Below are 20,256 nucleotides of genomic sequence, written 5' to 3'. Positions count from 1 at the left end.
GTACTCTACCCAGTTCATTCTATGAAGCCACAATTACTCTGATACCTAAACCACACAAAGATCCAACAAAGAAAGAGAACTTAAGACCAATTTACCTTATGAATATCGATGCAAAAATACTCAATAAAATCCTTGAAAAACTGAATCCTAGAACACATCAAAATGATCATCCATTATGACCAAGTAGGCTTCATCCCAGGGATGCAGGGATGGTTTAATATACGAAATCCGTCAACATAATTCACTATATAAACAAACTCAAAGACAAAAAACACGCGATCATCTCATTAGATGCTGATAAAGCATTTGACAAAATCCAACACCCATTCATGATAAAAGTCTTGGAAAGATCAGGAATTCAAGGCCCATACCTAAATGTAATAAAAGCAATCTACAGCAAACCAGTAGCCAACATCAAACTAAATGGAGAGAAACTCGAAGCAAGCCCACTAAAATCAGGGACTAGAAAAGGCTCCCCACTTTCTCCCTACCTATTCAATATAGTACTTGAAGTCCTAGCCAGAGCAATTCAACAACAAAAGGAGATCAAGGGGATACAAATTGGAAAGGAAAAAGTCAAAACATCACTATTTGCAGATGATATGATAGTATGGTTAAGTGACTCCAAAAATTCCACCACAGAACTCCTAAACCTGATAGACAACTTCAGCAAAGTGGCTGGGTATAAAATTAACTCAAACATATCAGTGGCCGCCTCTATTCAAAGAATAAACAGGCTGACAAAGAAATTAGGGAAATGACACCTATCACAATCGTCACAAATAATATAAAATACCTTTGTGTGACTTTAACCAAGCAAGTGAAAGATCTGTATGATAAGAACTTCAAGTCTCTGAAGAAAGAAATCGAAGAAGATCTCAGAAGATGGAAAGATCTCCCATGCTCATGGATTGGCAGCAAATATAGTCAAAATGGCTATCCTGCTGAAAGCAATCTAGAGATTCAATGCAATCCCCATCAAAATTCCAACTCAATTCTTCACTGAGTTAGAAAGGGCAATTTGCAAATTCATCTGGAATAACAAAAAACCTAGGATAGCAAAAACTATTCTCAACAATAAAAGAACCTCTGGTGGAATCACCATGCCGGACCTAAAGCTCTACTACAGAGCAATTGCAATAAAAAACTGCATGGTACTGGTGCAGCGACAGACAGGTAGATCAATGGAATGGAATTGAAGACCCAGAAATGAATCCACACACCTATGGTCACTTGATCTTTAACAAGGGAGCTACAACTATCCAGTGGAAAAAAGACAGCATTTTCAACAAATGGTGCTGGTACAACTGGCAGTTATCATGTAGAAGAATGCGAATTGAGCCATTCTTATCTCCTTGTACAAAGCTCAAGTCTAAGTGGACCAAAGAACTCCACATAAAACCAGAGACACTGAAATTTATAGAGGAGAAAGTGGGGGAAAAGTCCCGAAGATATGGGCACTTGGAAAAAATTCGTAAACAGAATAGCAGTGACTAATGCTGTAAGATCAAGAATTGACAAATGGGACCTCATGAAATTGCAAAGCTTCTGTAAGGCAAAAAACATTGTCAATAAGACAAAAAGGCCACCAACAGATTGGGAAAAGATTTTTACCAATCCTAAATCTGATAGGGGACTAATATCCAATATATACAAAGAGCTCAGGAAGCTGGACTCCAGAATTTCAAATAACCCCATTAAAAATGTGGTACAGAGCTAAACAAAGAATTCTCAAATGAGGAATACTGAAGGGTTGAGAAGCACCTGAAAAAAATGTTCAACATCCTTAATCATCAGGGAAATGCAAATCAAAACAACCTTGAGATTCCACTTCACTCCAGTCACAATGGCTAAGATAAAAAATTCAGGTGACTGTAGATGCTGGCGAGGATGTGGAAAAAGATGAACACTCCTCCATTGCTGGTGGGACTGCAAGCTTGTACAACCACTCTGGAAATCAGTCTGGCAGTTCCTCAGAAAATTGGACATAGTACTACCGGAAGATCCAGCAATACCTTTCCTGGGCATATACCCTAAAGATGCTCCAACTGGTAAGGACGCATGCTCCACTATGTTCATAGCAGCCTTATTTANAATAGCCAGAAGCTGGAAAGAACACAGATGTCCCTCAACAGAGGAATGGATGCAGAAAATGTGGTACATTTACACTATGGAGTACTATTCTGATATTAAAAACAATGAATTTATGAAATTCTTGTTCAAATGGATGTATCTGAAGGATATCATCCTTAGTAAGGTAACCCTTTTCACAAAAGATGTCACTTGATATGCACTCACTGATAAGTGGATATTAGCCCAGAAACTTAGAATACCCAAGATACAATTTGCAAAACACAAGAAAATCAAGATGAATGAAGACCAAAGTGTGGATACTTCATTCCTCCTTAGAATAGGGAACAAAACACCCACGGAAGGAGTTACAGAGACAAAGTTTGGAGCTAAGACGAAGGGATGGACCAGCCAGAGACTACCCCACCGGGGAATCCATCCCATAATCAGCCACCAAACCCAGACACTATTGCTTACCAGCAAGATTTTGCTGAAAGGACCCTGATATAGCTGACTTGAGTGAGGCTATGCCAGTGCCTGGCAAATACAGAAGTGGATGCTCACTTTCATCTACAGGATGGAACATAAGGCCCCCAATGGAGGAGCTTGAGAAAGTACCCAAAGAGCTGAAGGGGTCTGCAACCCTATAAGTGGAACAACAATATGAACTAACCAGTACCCCAGGCGCTCGTGTCTCTAGCTGCATATGTAGCAGAAGATGGCCTAGTCGGCCATCATTGGGAAGAGAGGCCCCTTGGTCTTGCAAATTTTATATGCCCCAGTACGGGGGAACACCAGGGCCAAGAAGTGGGATTGGGTGGGTAGGGGAGCAGGGCGTGGGGAGGGTATAGGGAACTTTCGGGATAGCATTTAAATGTAAATAAGGAAAATATCTAATAAAAATATATAAAAATATTTAATTAAATTAAACCTTTAGTTTTCTTCAAGAAAGCTTGAAAATGTAAATTGGCATATTTTTAACTTCAAGGGTAGTTAAGTCAAGTCTTCCTGAGTGTTAATTGGATAAAGGCAAAGTGATTTTTTTTCCCATGGGGATAACTTGTATCAGATGAAACCACTGGAATTTTCCAGAGTTAAAAGAATGGCCAAGCCATATGGAATTTACCATGTCCTGTGGTCAACAATCAGCTTTGAGTCTTGGAATGAGAGCCTGTCTTGAAATATATGCATTTCATAGGCATGACTGTTGATGTTTAAGCAATGATGATGGCAACTCACTATAATGGTCCTTTTAAGAAACTGGATGCTGGAGTTGTCGAGATGGCTCAACTAGTAAGAGCACTGTCTTTGAAGAGGGCCAGGGGTTCAGTTCCCTACACCACTCATAACTACCTATTACTCCGGTTCCAGGGAGACTGACACACTTTCAAATGGGTGCCATGGTCACCTGCATACACCCAGGCATGTGCATACCACACACACATGCATGCACACACACACACACACACACACACACACACACACACACACACACACACACACTAACAACAATATAAAGAAACTAGGCCTGATTGTTATATCTGTTGTTATAGAAATGTCATTTAGATCTATAGGCTTTGAAGTTGCTTGTGTATTAGACATATTACATACATCTGATTTAGTGCCTATGACCAGGTCCTGGGACCTTTCCCAGGACTCACCAGTGACTCTACAAGGCAGGGAATGAGAATGATAAATCAGCTGTAATTACAAAGACTATAAGCTCAGTCCAGAAGATGGAGTCAGAGATGGAGTCAGGATATTTCCTCTTCTTATTCAGCCCACACAGGCACCACCCTGTCCGTGTTGGCTTTTAGTGATATCTTGCTTTTTAAGTACTTCTCTGGTTGTTATTGTGTGTGGACATCCATTTTCAAGAGTTCAGGTTAAGCTATCCCATAGTGTAATTTTCTCTGGAGTCTCAGTGCTTCCTGGCATCTCTTCTTATCCGAGGCAAGAACACAGGTTAAGCGGAAAACTACTCCACATTTGAGAGTTTTGTCATACAGTAGTGAACACATTTTTCATGGTGAGGTGTTTCTTAAGCATGAGGAGAATGCCGAGAGAAACTGACGTGGAATACGTCGACCAGCACATTTCTCCTGGTTGGCCTTTCAAGGCTGAAAAGCCTCATTCAGTTCAGTCCTAGAAATAATACTTAGGGATGAGATCTGGATCTTGAAGCTGAGCATGTCTGTGTCTGTATTACATGTGCTGGAAGTAGCAGTGCCTGGTGAACTGGGAGCCCCTTAGCCAATACCACTTATCTTTTGAACCACTTCTTTTTCTAAGCTGTGTTACTTAGAGATTATGCTGTTGTGGTTTTTGATTTAGTGAAAGAAAGATGAAGGAAGCAGGTTGAAACTACTAGCGGTGATTTCTATTTGTAAGTCATAAGGAATATTTCACAGAAATAGAAAACGACCATTGTCTACACTTTCGATTGCTCTTCTCTTTTTGACAAACTTTGAACAAAGATTCTAAACCTGTCTTGGTCAGTCAACTGTCCTGTGTCAGGCAACTCCTTTTTCTGTCTCCACTCCCATCCTAGTTTGGGTGTCCTTTATGTAAACCTCATGACCTTGTTTTTCTGTAGGTAAAACAGCCAGACATGTTTTCAGAGTGTGCATTAGATCATGTCAGCCATTAATGGTTTCATCACACTTAGAATAAAATGCAAACTCCTTTCCCAGCCCATTGTACCTCAGAACACTGTCTGGCGTCTGCATTTACCGCATCTGCGCTCTCGTTATGCTGAGTTTTGATTAACTCACTCATCCACGATGTGCCTTTATATTTAGCGCTTCCTCTCCCATGACTGCCTTCTCTAGAATGCCCGAAGCTTTACTTCCTCTTAAAGATCACTTTTATTAAGAGGTTCTTTCAAGATTACGGCCCGTGCAAACTCTAACCACTATCAATTCATTTCTGCTGTTTTCGCTTATTATTTTGCGTGACGAGAATTTATCAAGCACCCTGTGGTGAAGAACACATTTAGGTGACTGCTCTTCACAGAGCTTTGACTGGAAGCAAGGAGGTAATCCGAGGTACCACAATCCAGTACTACCTCCCAATCTCATACTGCACAGGGAGTAGAAGACTCATGAGCTAGCTCAGTTTTGTTCTATTCCTGCTGGAATCAGAGGAGGGAACTTCTTAGAAGCCCAATCTTCCCCTGGTTTTCACTGCTTGCTTCTTTTTGTAAAGTTGACTCCTTCCATGGGGGTGGTAAGGAAGAACACACAGAACAGATGCTGAAAAACTCTGGTCCATGAAATTTACTGGGCGCATCCTTAAGTCACGTCACCTACCTGTTACACTTACTTCTTCGTGTGTGTGTGTGTGTGTGTGTGTGTGTGTGTGTGTGTGTGTCCAATTGGATCTTACTGTTTCAGGAGACTCTAGATTAAGTTAGGAGGTTGAGAAATAGAAATAGAACATTATTCAAAAGTTACTCTGTTTCTAATAAAAGAATAATTTCCAGTTCCACTCTCAGGTACCTGAGTTCTGAGGTTAATACTTCTACTGGAATGTGTTTTTATATATTTCAAATAAAGTTCGTGTTTTTGTCTGTCCTTCCACAGGGGTGTTAGTTACTCCATCCTATTTCTCTGCTTTAGGGAGATACATCTTTCTCTCTCCATCTATCAATCCAGCTGGTCCAGGGTCTTTTGCTGAACTGCTAGAAGGCATTGTTTCCTATTTGTTAGCAAGACTACCACATAAAGTCAGGTCTACAGCAAACCCCCTCTTTGCTGCCTTCTAAGCTTTTTAACTCACCCCTCAGCCCTTCTCTTTCAAATTAATTATCATCCTGACATTATTTAACCCACCACGTCTTTCTCTTATGCAGATACATTGAGAGACGCCACCTTACTGCCTGCGTGATGTATTTAAAGTCCATTAGTAGGTCATCTGGTGTGCTCCAGGGTTCCGGCTTTAGTTTGCCTTTCAATTTTGGTCTGTCATTCCTCTTCCGGTGTGTCCTAGTCTTCCTTGATGCTTTGCATTACTACTGACCTACTCTGTGCTTTTTGTTTACATCATTTTTATCTGCCTAACCTTCTCTAATCTCTTTGTCGAAGGTCTTCTTGCTGTTCAGGAATACTGACTCTTTTATTTGTGTTTTCAATACCGCAGTCAGTTTTGTTACCTGTTTGCCCTTGAAGGCCTCTCAAGGGCCGCTTCCCACAGTTGAGACCCACTGTTCAACTTCATTTAGCATGAGTAGTTGACATTTTTTTCTAGGTTGTCCTTTTTACAAAGGTAAAGAAGCACCCCCCTCCTTGCCAAGAAGAAAGTGAAAAAAAAAATATGCACCAGGTGAAACCCTGACCTCGCAGATCTCACCTCATCCTCTTTAAGAGGAACTAGCCATAACTTTTCAGAGAACTTGATACAGCTTTATTAAATTATACTATATCAGTTATTACTCAGGTCGATAAAACGATTGGTATTTGTAAAAGATTTACCCTAGCTGCTGACTAATGTCAAAATACCTGCCCATTTAGGTGGGTCCTGATGGTTATCTGTAGCTGGCTGTAGGCTCAGAGCTCTCTGAAGAGGAGCCCTGTCTTCGTATCGTAGGTAAACACAAGCCCTAGTAACATTTGCCTTTAGTGGTTTTGTGTTAACGGCTCCCTCTCTCTTTCTGCAGTACTTCGGAACTTTACTCGTCATCTTCTGTGTAGAACTGGCTTGTGGTGTGTGGACATACGAGCAGGAGGTTATGGTGAGTTCCCAGGGGGACACAGTCAAAGTCTGGAACAACATCCAGGTTGACCTTGGAGTCAGACTCTGGAGAGTGACTGTGCTACATGGTTGTTACTTTGCATGAACACATTACACAATAAGGTGAACATTCCCACTATTTCTGAAAAAATTATATATATATATGTGTATGTGTATGTAAATATATGTATGCATATACATATACATTTTCAAGTCATAATTTAAAATCTTTATCTTGTGATACTGTGATACATGTTTCATTCCTAAGTGTGGACATCATGGACTGAGACTAACCTAAGAGAATGATCCCAGCTTTTGAGTTAGTAATGAGGACTTTGGCATGTGCTCACTGCCATGCCAGTGCTGCAGTACCCCTTTTAGCCCCCACCCTTGCTGGCCACAGCTGAAATAGGTGAAGAGGAAGCCACTGTTTTCAACAAGTGGAGCCACACTGCCCTTTGCGGAACGCATTTGAAGGCTTGCTGTGTGCTCACCTTGGTGTAAAAGCTTGAGACCTGACTGCTTGAAAACAGGAGATCAGCCGTTTCCCTCTTATTTTGACCATTGAACCCACTAGAGAAACTTTCATAGCTTCCTTAGAGCGGAAAAAGGAGTTTTCCAGGTCCCTTCTACCAATTGCTCTGTCATTTGTCAATTCTCCCCCTCCCGGCATCCCACCCTGGCCCTTGCTTGTGCTGGCTATTGCTGGGTTTGTTCACTTCAGTGGTGAAGTTACTACAGTTGTTCTCAGTGTGGAATGGCATTCCTTCGCATGTCTGTGAATGTTAGCTGGTGTCAGTGCCTTACAGACTCACTAGGTTTCCTCAAAATGGTGCTTTTCAACATTTTTTGCCCTTGGGCCTTTTGGGGAGGCTGTCAAAGTGATTCTTAATCATGGGCATTCCTCAGCTCAGATGTGCTCAGTTAGAACAATGGGAAAAGGTGGGGCCTGTGCACCTGAGGAGTTCCTGGTGAATTTTAAGCAGTTAAAAAGTATTTGTGTCCGAGATAAGCAGACCATTCGGCACTTGTGTAATACAGTTGAAGTTATTTCTGTTGTCAGTATAGATATTAAAGATTTTGTGGTGAAGCTGGAGTGTTTTGAGACTGGGTGTATTCAGTGGCTACTGCAGATGAATGTGGGCTCTGCCTATTGCAGTTTACCTGTGCCCGCTGCGCTAGCGTTCACAGCTCTGTGAAGAAATTCATAGTTCCACCTGGGAGAGGTCAAGGAGGAAGACAGAATCTGAGAGAAGGTGAAGGGTCAGGGAAGGTCCTCCAGAGCTCAATATAAAATCAAGAATGTATGTGAAAAAAGAAAAACAAAACAAAACAAAACAATAATGACGACTTCCCCTTAAACTGGAACTGTCTTGCTTTCTTTCAGTTATATTTTCATGTTATCCCTACAAACTTTATATATTAGAAGATAAAAATAGGTAGTGGGGCCCAGATTTTTGCTTTAACTGTAAGGAATTTACCCTGCTTTTGGTTTTGAAAAATGACCTACATCCTGGCATACAAACAACAGAAGAATCAATCATATAAATAACTCCTGATCCGTTTTAACCTCAGCTTTTGGTTGTGTGCTATTTGGTGATGAAAACGTTTTAGGAAATGAGTGACTTTCTATGGATTCTTTTATTTACTTAATTTAGAGACAGGATCTTACTTCATAGCCCAAGCTAGCTTAGAATGCACTATGGAGTGCAGTGCGTCTTCAAATTCATGGCAGTTCTTCTTGCCTTCATGGCTGGCACGTCTCACCATCGGAGTGCTGTGGTATTTTCGTGAAGCTCCACATCCCATTTGTTCTATGGATTTTCTCGTTGGGTTATGAAGTATATGCCTTGCTGGTACATTGTAAATATTTGATAAAGCTGTGGGAAGCTTAGGATGAGTTAATTTAGTCTCTTGACAGGAGATGCCTTGATTCTAGGAAGCATAAGAAGACAACGGAACCTACATTTGCTTGGTCCCTGTTCCGGTTCCCTTGTCCTGTCCCCAGTGGCTTCAGCTCCTGGGGCACTGAGTGAACGCACACGCACTGCCATTTCAGCCACGGGCACACACCATTGGGCACACGTCATTGTTTTTGCTTGTGTAAATCTTCCCCATTACATCACCAGGAGCAAAGAAGGAAGGGCCATTTAAAAGTGAAATTTGGAAAGCAGCCTTGCAGAATGAGAAAAGTCCTAAGACTTTTATTGCTTCTGTACTAATAACAATGTAAGAGAAAAGTGTCGTTAAAGTTTATTATCTGCCAAGTTTCGCAGAATCCAACCTTTACATAGAATGCGCTTTGTGCTTTAAGCGGGTTCATGCAAGCAAGCCCTTCACTGTGTGCTCTGCTTCCTGGCCAGAGCCCAGTGTGTGGAGCCAGGACCTCAATGGGCCTCTGTTTTCTTGCCACATTTGGTTTCAGATTGATGGTGGCCACAGTGAAGAAACAGCCAGTGTTTGTTTTGGAAAGCAAAAATTTAGTAAAAAAAAAATTCTATTAACTAAGTCAAGAGGCTTGACATCTGTCTGTTCCCTCATGCTGTTTCTTGTTTCTCCACACTCACCTCCTATCCAGCACTCCAGTTTAAAAAATCTGTCCATAATATTAATGGGTTCAGATGACATATTTCTTGAGAATTTATTTTAGTTCCATTCACTTTATGCCCTAACGGATATAAGTTAATAATAATTTATAGTGGGTAGCTTGAACTTTGGCTGGTTTTCTGAATGTTACTAAACCATATGAATAGAATGTATTCACAATGAACTTGCTAAATTTTTTTGCATTATGTATTTTCAAGTGAACCAAACCAAACAAACCAAACCAAAACCAAAACCAAAAATTAAAAACAAAACAAAAGAACCAACAACTACCTAGAAATGAAATAAAATAGGAGATTTCTGTGGCTAAGAAATTTTTTTAACTTACTTCTACTGACCTTAATTTTTTTTTTTTTCCTGAGACAGCTCTGACTGTCCTAGAACTTGCTTTGTAGACCAGGCTGACCTTGAATTTACACAGATCCACCTATATTTGACTCTCAGCCACTATTACTATTTTTAAATTTAATTTTTAATCAAAACTTCCTTGCCTATGTATGCTGTGTGCATATGTGTTCATATCATCTACATATATATGTATATGTACACACACACACACATGCTCAGATGTGGGGATCTGAGCAGAACTGGTATCTTGATCCCTGCCTTATTCCTCTGAGACAGCATCTCTCATTGAAGCTAGAGATTGGCATTTTCTGCTAGGTTGGTACCCTTAAGCACCTGTGACCCTCTGGTCTCTGCCCTTTTTCCTTCCTCCTGCAGTGCTGGGGTTATAGGCCATATTGAGCCTTTTCCTTTTGATGGGAATCTGAGCCCAGGTCCTTACACTGTGCAGCAGATATTCTTAGACACTGAGCCATCTGCCCAGCCTGATATTACCATTTTCAATTAGATTTCAAAATTACCCTTATCTTAGGTTTTTGAGGCTTATACACGCATATCCCCTTTCTGTATCCTAGTTCTTAATTCCCACATCAGTTTCTTCAGTGTCAGGTTTATTCACCTGAGCTGAATTCATAGGCAAGTATAAACTGAAATAGTATTTGCCAACTTTAATCCAGTCTGTATTTTGTGTGGTATGAGCGTTGTCGGTGTGCTCAAGATTTTCGTATGTGAGTGAGCTTTTGCCTGGCTGGTTTGTGCTTGTGTGTTGATCATTTGCGTTTCATCTCCAGGTGCCAGTACAGTGGTCAGATATGGTTACTTTGAAAGCCAGAATGACAAATTACGGCTTACCGAGGTATAGATGGCTTACGCACGCTTGGAATTATTTTCAAAGAGAGGTAAGTGCTGTTGTTCCTGGAGGTAGAAAGTATAGAATAAGTGGCAGCTTGTCAAAACAGGCGTTCAAAGCTTTGGTTTTGATCATTTATCTGAATGGAAACCTGAAGCCTGCATAGTCATCACTGGTGCAGTTGTTTTGTTTTGTTTTTTTTCTCTAGCATGCCTTGAGTCACTCAAGCCTGTGTAGACATCACTGGGACATTTTTTTTCCCCCAGCATGCCTTGAGTCACTCAAGTCTGTGTAGACCACTGGTGCAGGTTTTTCCCAGCATGCCTTGAGTCACTCCATGTGTGTCTTTTCGTCTCACATACATCTCTCCTCCTCATTTCTTCTAGCCTACATAAGCTTGTTTAGAAGTGTGGGTGAGCTACTCTCAAGTTTCTATTTAATGACTATTTAATAAATATCCAAAGTTTTACTTAGATCTCTCTCTTTTATGATAATTTTCTACTTTTAGAGATACCCATGTCCCATGTTTTAAGCATTACTTTAACATTTTAAAAGTTTTTTTCCCCCACTGGGAATTTAGATAGTATGAACATTTTTTTTTTTTAAGTCAGGTTGTCCTTGGTTCAAATGCTAGCTCTGTTACCTAGTATCAGTTCACTTATCTCCGTAAGCCTCAGTTTCCATGCCTATGAAATAGGACCAATACACGTGCTCACTTCATGGAGTGTCAAAAAGAGTGAATGGGATCATCAGCTTGGACTCATTTATCATATGCTTATTAATAGTGACATTACATGACATACTTTTGTTCCAAACTGTTTTACATTTCATCCAAGAATCTCAAGTGGAAATCTAGTGACTTGAGGTTAATCATCGATTTTGCCTCAGACCAGTTCTCCTAAGTTTTTTCCTTGTGAATGGAATGGCATCCCTAGGAGACTAAGTTAAGCATCTTAGCTTGCCTTCCTTTCTCAAGCTCTGGACCAGGACGTGTTTGAGAAGGAGTATCTCACTAGATAGCCAGCTAGCTACTCATTCTGCTCTGCCTATGCTCATGGCAGAGGTTTAAGTCTAGGGCAGTCTCCAAACCTGGCTTTGTGCCACTCTTGCTGAGATGGTGAAATTATCAGTGTCACACAGATTTCCTGTTATTCCGTTGCTTCCTGACTTTGTTTGTTTGTTGCACAATTAGACTGAAAACAACACAATGAAAAGACGTGTGAAGCACCAGGGCATTTATAGTAAGCTGTGTTCAGGAACTGCCCCTGCTAGAGCTCCCAGAATCTTTATTTTCTGGAACTTAGAATGCAAAGTGTGATAACCCAGGTTGAGAAATAGTGAGCCCTTTTTCCTTCTTTCAGTGTTCCACCTCCATGGACCATATACAAGTGCTACAAATGCTATCTATATCCTGGCTTCACTTGAAATATTCTCTCTTACCTCACAATTCTAGTTTGCATAAAAAGAGTGGCAAATCCATCCAAATATCCAGAAGGCATTCAAAGCCCTTTATTAGTCTGGCAGGACTGCCACACTGAAGTGTCACACACGTGGTCACTCAGGACAAGTGTCTACTCACTTTTCTGGAGGCCGAATGTTCAAGAGTGTCAATGTTGCTGCCCTTTGAAGCCTCTCCCTTTGGCATGTAAAAGCCTTCGTCCCATGTCGTCTTCCCATTGTCTTGTCTTTATATGTGTCCATGTTTAATTTCCTCTTCCTATAAGGATATTATTCATACCTGATTAAGCCCATGCTGTTGACCCTATTTTAAATTAGTTACCTTTCCAGTGGCTCTCTTGACATGAACAATCTCATTCTGAAGTATAGGGGTTAGAATTTTAACATAAAAATTTAGAATGGGAGAGACAACTCAGCCTAGGACACTTTTTCTCTTCTACAATAAACGAGCCGTTGGAACTCATTTGTTGTGATCCTGCACATGGGCTGTAACTGAATGGATCTTGCATAATTCTTAGTGACACTTCCTAATACCTTATTTTAAACAACATTAATCAATAAAACCATATTTATTTAATGGTAGCACTTGTATAACCTTTGGAATCACAGTTGCTGCCATTTACTGACCAATCAGAAAGTCCCTTCACCTATTGAGGGGCTCAGTTTATTTACATGTAAAAATAATGATTCTATTGTGTTTTCTAGAGCTTAACATAGCATCAGCTTGGAGCAGAGCTACCTTGGAATGAATCTGTTGTCTTGGCAGGTAGTGACAGAGCACAGACTTGAGCTGGTGTAATACTGAGTTCACCTTCAGGAGGTTCAGAAAGCCTCCGTACAGATCCACTGTCCTCTGTGGATAGGCTCTGAAACAACTGCGTAGGAAAGAACGGATGTCAGCAGCTCTTTAACAATGTTGGCACTGAACACAGCATGTTCAAGTTATTTGGAAAAGCTACTGCTATGGAAGTCTTCATTTCCTGACAAAGCCAGATAAATGGGCTGCTCCATTGTGACTGGAAGTAGGGTGCTCTGAGAATGGCCCTGGCTTGCCGCTTGGAAAGGCTTGCCCCTCTAAGAAATGGGGAAAGACAGTTTTCTCTGGGTCAAAGACTTTTCAAATAGTGACCTCAAAATGCCATCGTTTAAAATATTTAGAAAGCGGAGTCTTTAAAGATGCGCTTTATTTTCAGGACCCCCAGTGCTTTGTGTCAGAATCTCCGAAGTTTATGTTAACCTTGTGGTGCTACGATGTTGCGTAGTTGTGATGTTTGTGGTGCACCCACGCTTTCTAAACAATACGGAAAATGTCTTATAAGTTTCTCAGAACTCTCAGTATTAACAGCTTATCACTCAAGGTGCTTTTGTGATACCGCTTTCCTTTCAAATCATAAGCTCTTTAACTCATAAGCGTTTTAGGCAAGTGAGTGGAAATGTCCCAAGCACACTGAGCATTTTCCTCGCTTGCTGTTGCATGAGGAATTCGGAATCCTTCCAAGTTGGTTTTGGTTAAGCTTTGAAATGGCGCTGGATTGTGATATTTTATGATTCAGTGTTAATCTTGAGCACAGATTGGTCTCCTGGGCTAAGTAATTTGCATAACCATCCCTCTTGGCAGGGTTCTTCTCCGTGACTGCCCATATTCCTTCCTTCCGCCTATATAGAAGAGGATTTCTCTGTTATCCAAGGGCAAAGCTGTCCTGATCACAGTTGCTTTTTCTAAATCCAGTCTGCACATGCCTTCAAGCCCTGTTTGTAAGCTTTCATCAGCGTTTCTGATAATCTTTGGTGAAGCACAACCGAAAGCGTTCTTCTTAACAAGGCTTAGAGCAAGACAAGCTCACATTCTCAAGTTCAGCTACATTCAAGCTAGGCACACCATTATTTTTCTGAGATTATAATGATATAATATGCTAGCTTATCAGGAATATCACTCCCCTGGATAATAATAAGTCAGACAGATATCTATTTACAGAATTTTTGCCTTGATTAAGGAAACCAAGACTGGCTGGCTACTTTTGAGATGTGAGTTTCGGTCAACAAGTTGTTTTGTTTTCCATAGAATTTGTGGAAACTTTCATCACAATAGTTGAACTTTTAGTTATACTAGTGAATAGATAATAAGCAAAATGGTTAGCTACTCCCTACTGACTAGAAGTTAATGATAATGAAAGACTAGCTATTGAATTTGTAAGTATGGTTGCCAATTCTTTCATCACTGCGATCTTCTGCAAAACATCTTGAAGTTGGAGACTGTGACACAGTCTTGCTTTTAGGAGGGGTGGGTGTCACAGTTCAGAACTGTTCCATTATGGAATGGTGAGTTTGATGTTCCTGTATGATGTTTTCATCCTCAAGATAGAATGCACAGACATCTCAGGCTGATACGAGATGTTTTACTCAGTACAAACATTTAAGACATCAGCTCTCTTATTTCTATTAGGTTAAACAAAAGCTGTTCTGTGTCGTTTCTAAGTGTGACTGGTGATTCTGTTCCAGTTTAAGTGCTGTGGAGTGGTGTACTTCACTGACTGGTTGGAAATGACAGAAATGGACTGGCCTCCCGACTCCTGCTGTGTCAGGGAGTTCCCAGGCTGCTCCAAGCAGGCTCACCAGGAAGATCTCAGTGACCTGTACCAAGAGGTAAGACCATGTGTGGGCATCGTACCCTGGACAAACATCCCCAAACACTCTTCAACCCTAGGCTGATTAAATTTCCACTTGTGTAAATCATTAGACCTTATTTTTCTTTTATCTCTGATATATGATTTTTTTAAAAAGTGAAAAATCACAATAACCATATTTCAACAAACAGGAGTGGGAAAGACCCAGTTCTATCATTAATTGAATTTTACCTTTTTTTTTTTAAATAACCATTCTCATTAATTAGATTTTACACTTTAACGCCTACAGTCGGATCCTATTGTGCTCTTCTAGAGCTCTTGAAAATAGGCACGTGCAGATCATGCAGCTAACAGGTTCTGTGCGGGAAGCCTGGGCAGACTGGTTTAGGGCCTTGACGTAAGAGAGAAGAAACTCTCCTGAGAAAATTATGTGAGCTGCTCTCTGGTTCCCCCTGCTGGTAGTAACCAGCAATCTCAGTTTTAGTTTGCTGAAACATTTTACTGGGTTTAAAAATCAACCACTTTGTGCCCCCCAAATTCACTTATTGTGCATTCTTCCAGAACTCAGTTGCTATTTCGTAGTAGTTCTTATGTGCCTTTGACCTTAGGGGTTTCACAGTGAGTAATGGGATACCAGTCTCAAGTTAAAAATGTAAAGTTTAACTGTAAGCTGGGCTACAGAGATGGCTCAGTGAAATGGTTAAAAACATTACTTACTGCTCTTACAGAGAACTGGGGTTTAGCTCCTAATGCTCACTTTGTGTCTAAAAACTATAACTCCACCTTTAACTCTAGTTCCAAGGGATTTGGCACCTCCTCTGATCTCTATAGGCTCCTGCACACACATGTATACACCTAAAATGAGGCACACACACACAAGTTAATTAAAGTTTTGCTGTAAGTTACAGTAGCCACTGGCTAAGTGTGATTATTTTCATTAAATTAGATTGAGTACTTAAATTTTCATTTCTTAAACCGAGCATGGTGGTGCACACCCAGCACTCAGGAGGTAGAGGCAGGCGGATTTCTGAGTTTGAGGCCAGCCTGGTCTACAAAATGAGTTCCAGGACATCCAGGGCTACACAGAGAAACCCTGTCTTGAAAAACCAAAAAAAAAAAAAATCATTTCTTCAATTTCACTAACTATATTCCTACCTGTGGACGTGTACTCATGGAACACTGCTGAACACTTTGGGCTTAACCTAAATATTTAGAGTGCTTATAATAGAATAAGAATATGTTTCTACGATATGTTTGTAGTAATAACATGTGCATGTGTGTGTGTGTGCATGTGCGAGAGTGTGAGTATGAACTGTGTATATACATCCAGGCACACATGCACTAAATGTGTGCATATAGAGGCAGAGGTAGACTTTAGTTGTCTTCCTCCATTGCTTGCGTTGGATTTTGAGCTAGAGTCTCACTGAACCTGGAGCTTGCTGTCTTGCCTAGGCTGGTTGGCAAGCAAGCCTCTGGCATCTATCTGTCTCTCCTAACTCAAGTACTGGGAGTGCAGATGTGTGCTGCTATGCCCAGAATTTCTGTGGGTGCTGGGGATTTGAACTCAGGCTCTAATGTTTGTATAACAAATAAGTACCCGCTGAGCCATCTCTCCCACTGCACCTCAGGACTTTTAAAATAGATGCCTTTTATGTGCCTTAGGAGAATATACCTCCCCCCACACACACACATACTTGTCCACTTTTTTTTTTAAAGGCTGCCTTACAAAGTCAGTAGTAGAGATACACACTTTATCCTGCACACTATCTGATATGAATTAATCTGAACGTTGCAAGCTGAGTGGCTTCCACAACAGAAACAGGTTTGCAGTTTGACAGAGTGGAAATTCAAGATCTCTATGCTTACAAGGTCAGGTCAGCTCCTTCAAAGGCTGGGAGGAAGGGCTCATTGACTGCCTCTCCTCCCATTTCTTGTAGAAATGTTTTAACGGTCTGTTTTTCTCTTCGTATGGTATTTTCCATGTGTGTTTCTGTCTCCAAATGTCCCCAGACAGGTCACCTTGGAGCCCAGTGTTCTGCAGTTTGGGTTCATCATCGCTTCATTACATCTTCAACAACCCAGTTGTTATAAAATCAGAGCCGTGAGGAAAATAGATTAAACATAAATTTTGTGAGGACACACACAGCGTAACCTATAACCAGAATTGTCGAAACAACTGAATAGCCCAGCTTGCTTATTTTAAAAGATAATAAAAATGTGTACTGAAATTCCTCACAGTACTGAAGACTCTGAATCCAATAGCTTGGCTTTTCTTTCTTTGAACATGTTATGATGCATTTGGCTTCAGTAACACAAAGGATGCATCAGATACAGTTAACTCAACACAACATGGTAGAGTCAGAGTTTCCAGTTTCCTCAGTGAAAGGCCGACATCTCTGTTGTCTAGTGGATATTGTAGAACATGAGCAAGTGCAAGCAAGCCGTGAGTTTTTTTATTAGGTATTTATTTCATTTACATTTCCAATGCTATCCCAAAAGTCCCCCACACCCTCCCCCACCCACTCCCCCACCCACCCATTCCCACTTCTTGGCTCTGGCGTTCCCCTGTACTGAGGCATATAAAGTTTGCAAGACCAAGGGGTCTCTCTTCCCAATGATGGCCGACTAGGCCATCTTATGATACATATGCAGATAGAGACACAAGCTCTGGGGGGGTACTGGTTAGTTCATATTGTTGTTCTACCTATAGGGTTGCAGACCCCTTTAGCTCCTTGGGTACTTTCTCTAGCTCCTCCATTGGGGGCCCTGTGATCCATCCAATAGCTGACTGTGATCATCCACTTCCCCACAATCAGCTTCCAAATGCTGATACCATTGCATACACTAGCAAGATTTTCCTGAAAGGACCCAGATATAGCTGTCTCTTGTGAGACTATGCCGGGGCCAAGCCATGATATTTTATGCTACAAAACACAGGACTCAATACTTCTGCAAGTGTTAAATGGAAACAACTGTGGAGATTTTTATAACATTATAACTTACTCTTATTCATTAAAAGAATAGGTGGTTACAGAATGTGAGTGTGTGTGTTGAATCCTATCAGTGTTCCTAGTATAAATTTGCTCATTGGCTAGTTCTGAGAAACAGCAAGCCAACATTGAAAGTCAGTGCTTCTAGCACTGTGGGTGAGTTTCTGCCTTGGTGCTAATGATGTGTTAGAAGAATGGCTGAGATCCTAGTACCACCGTACACCTCTTCAGAATCTGAATGCGGATCATCTCTCTTCATTTTTACTTTATTTAGCTGAAAATTATTCATTTTTATATTTTATATAATTTTCTTCTGGTAAAACTCAATTCACTTTTCCCGGAGTGGCTTAGACTGTGCTTTCTAATGCTCTGTAATGGGATTCTTTCTGCTGATGGTTTCTTTCTATACTGCCTAATGGAAAAAGATTGGAGGAAGCCACATTGTTGTACATGTGCTAAATGATAACCCAGATTAATTTAAACACTTTCAATAGTCAGCTGATGTGGACAACTGTAAATTGATTTCAGACACAGACCTCTGGTTAGGTTGGTTGTATCAGAGCAATCTGCTTTTGAATTTTACAAGGAGCAACTGATGCTGATATTAGTGATGATAACAGTACAGTTATATGCATAATTGACTTTCAAAAGGGGATCATTTAGTAGCTTTATGGCTCAAGTACGATTAGGTCCATAATTAAAAAATAAGCATTCTGAGATCATCCGCCTGCAAAATGAGTGTTTAAATGGTGAAATGAGTGACTAAGAACTGGAGGCTTGGACAGGATTCTTCTGAAGTTGGCGAAAAGAAGGGAAAACGTATTAGATGTCTTCGAATATCTCAAAATTTCTAATTCAGATCAGGAACGAAGCACACGCAGCATTGCACCAAGGGCCAGAAGTTACAGGAAGGACATTTTGCATCAATGGAAGGAAGACCTTGTTCATCAAAATCTGTCCAATCATGAGACAGGCTATCTTGTAAGCCAGTGTCTCATTGCTAAAAATATTAAAGTCAAGGTCGGATAGCCATGTCAACAGGTGCTGTGGAACAGGCTTTTAAATTAAGAGTGACTGTAACAGACAGACTTCAAGGCCCCTTTATCTTCCATATTCTCTAAGCTCTGAGATAAGGACCTGCTTTCTTCCTACACTCTTTCTTCAGAAGTCTGAAATCAGGGAAATAAATCATTTGCAACCATCTGGTGGCCTGCCCGGTTCCCTGACCCAATAATATTTTATGACACGTTTTGAAACCTTTGAAAAATGATAGAGCAGAAATATAGCAACAACTGCACATTGTAGAAATATCCTCCTCACCAGAGGTGCATTGAGGGTTGGCATGGAAACCCTTGACGTCCACAATCATCAGTGTGTACCCTTGAATAAAAGAATAGGCTTACTATAATTTCATGCGTGACTATCTCTGCCTCTCACTTTGCTTTTGCGTATTTTGTAACTGTCCTGGATTCCACACACAGTGTAGAACATTGTGACAAAATCCTTTCTGGTAGCTTAAAGGACAGTAGTATAGACATTTAGCAACAAGAAGAAAAAGACAATTACAGGAAAAAAAAAAAAAAACAAAAAACCACAGGGCAGTAAACACTTGCAAGTGTTTACTCCGTAATAGGGTGAGGCTTTCTTGCTGAGGGTGCTTCCCGAGACAGGGTGAGGCTGTCTTGAAAGGTAGAATTTTAACGGAATTGGAGATAAGGACTCAGCTGTGCAAAGACTGCAAAGAGTATTTTTGGCTTAGGGAATTGCAAGTACCAAAGTTCAGGTGGCCAGGACCAGTGCTCCTTGGATTCCTGGTACCCCGTTCTTGGGAAGTGTCTGCATCACTGTGTTTTTAGATGGAGGGTGTCAGACTCAGGCTCAGCCAGGCTTCAGACTTAGAAATGAGGTTGGTGAGATTCAGTGTGCTGCACCTCTTCTTTCTCTAGTTACAAGGGTGCAATGTTTAGGCTTGACCTGGAGGAGACAGACAGGCAGACAGACAGACACAGACAGACAGAGACATAGGGAGAGGGAGAGGGAGAAAGAGAGGGAGCAGTGGAGGAAGTACATATGAAGGATGTTAGAAAGTTTCACATAGCAGGAATCTTGGACCTGCTGCCCATGAATTTGGGATCTTGGAGGAACTACAAGTTATGCCATCCAAGCTACCTTCAGTATTTTGTGTGCATTTTGCTGGGGAATGGCAGCCACTGCTTTAATCAATCCCTCAAGGGACTTTGAGAGAATAGCTGTAGTCTTTATCTCAGACAGGAAACAAACCATACATAGGACTTTCAAGGCAAGACAAAGGCTCCAGTGTACCAGCTCAAGAAGAACAGACGAAGGTAAAACCCAGGCAAATTGTAAAGCAAAGAGGTGCAGAAAGCCAAGCAAAACACAAGTGCGGGACATGTGACATTTCCTTGTTTTGTGGTTAAAAGAGAGATGACTGCTAAAATATTGTCTTAGTCAGGGTTTCTATTCCTGCACAAACATCATAACCAAGAAACAAGTTGGGGAGGAAAGGGTTTATTCAGCTTACTCTTCCACATTGCTGTTCATCACCAAGGAAGTCAGGACTGGA

At 40.9% G+C, this 20,256-nt stretch overlaps 1 protein-coding gene across 2 annotated transcripts in view; it reads left to right on the top strand.

The window, feature by feature from the left end:
* Nucleotides 1–20,256, top strand: part of Tspan12 (tetraspanin 12) — a 97,938-nt gene that overhangs the window by 60,462 nt on the left and 17,220 nt on the right. For both annotated transcript variants that reach the window (XM_021165686.2, XM_021165685.1), the window contains exons 6-8: nucleotides 6,728–6,802; nucleotides 10,542–10,649; nucleotides 14,558–14,701. In XM_021165686.2, the coding sequence (XP_021021345.1) occupies nucleotides 6,728–6,802; nucleotides 10,542–10,649; nucleotides 14,558–14,701 (327 nt within the window). The remainder of the gene's footprint in view (nucleotides 1–6,727; nucleotides 6,803–10,541; nucleotides 10,650–14,557; nucleotides 14,702–20,256) is intronic.

The sequence above is a fragment of the Mus caroli genome, chromosome 6 (genome assembly GCF_900094665.2).
Source record: "Mus caroli chromosome 6, CAROLI_EIJ_v1.1, whole genome shotgun sequence".
NCBI classification, from domain to species: domain Eukaryota; kingdom Metazoa; phylum Chordata; class Mammalia; order Rodentia; family Muridae; genus Mus; species Mus caroli.
Note: the sequence above shows the minus strand (reverse complement) of the source record. Positions and strands in the feature narration are given on the sequence as shown.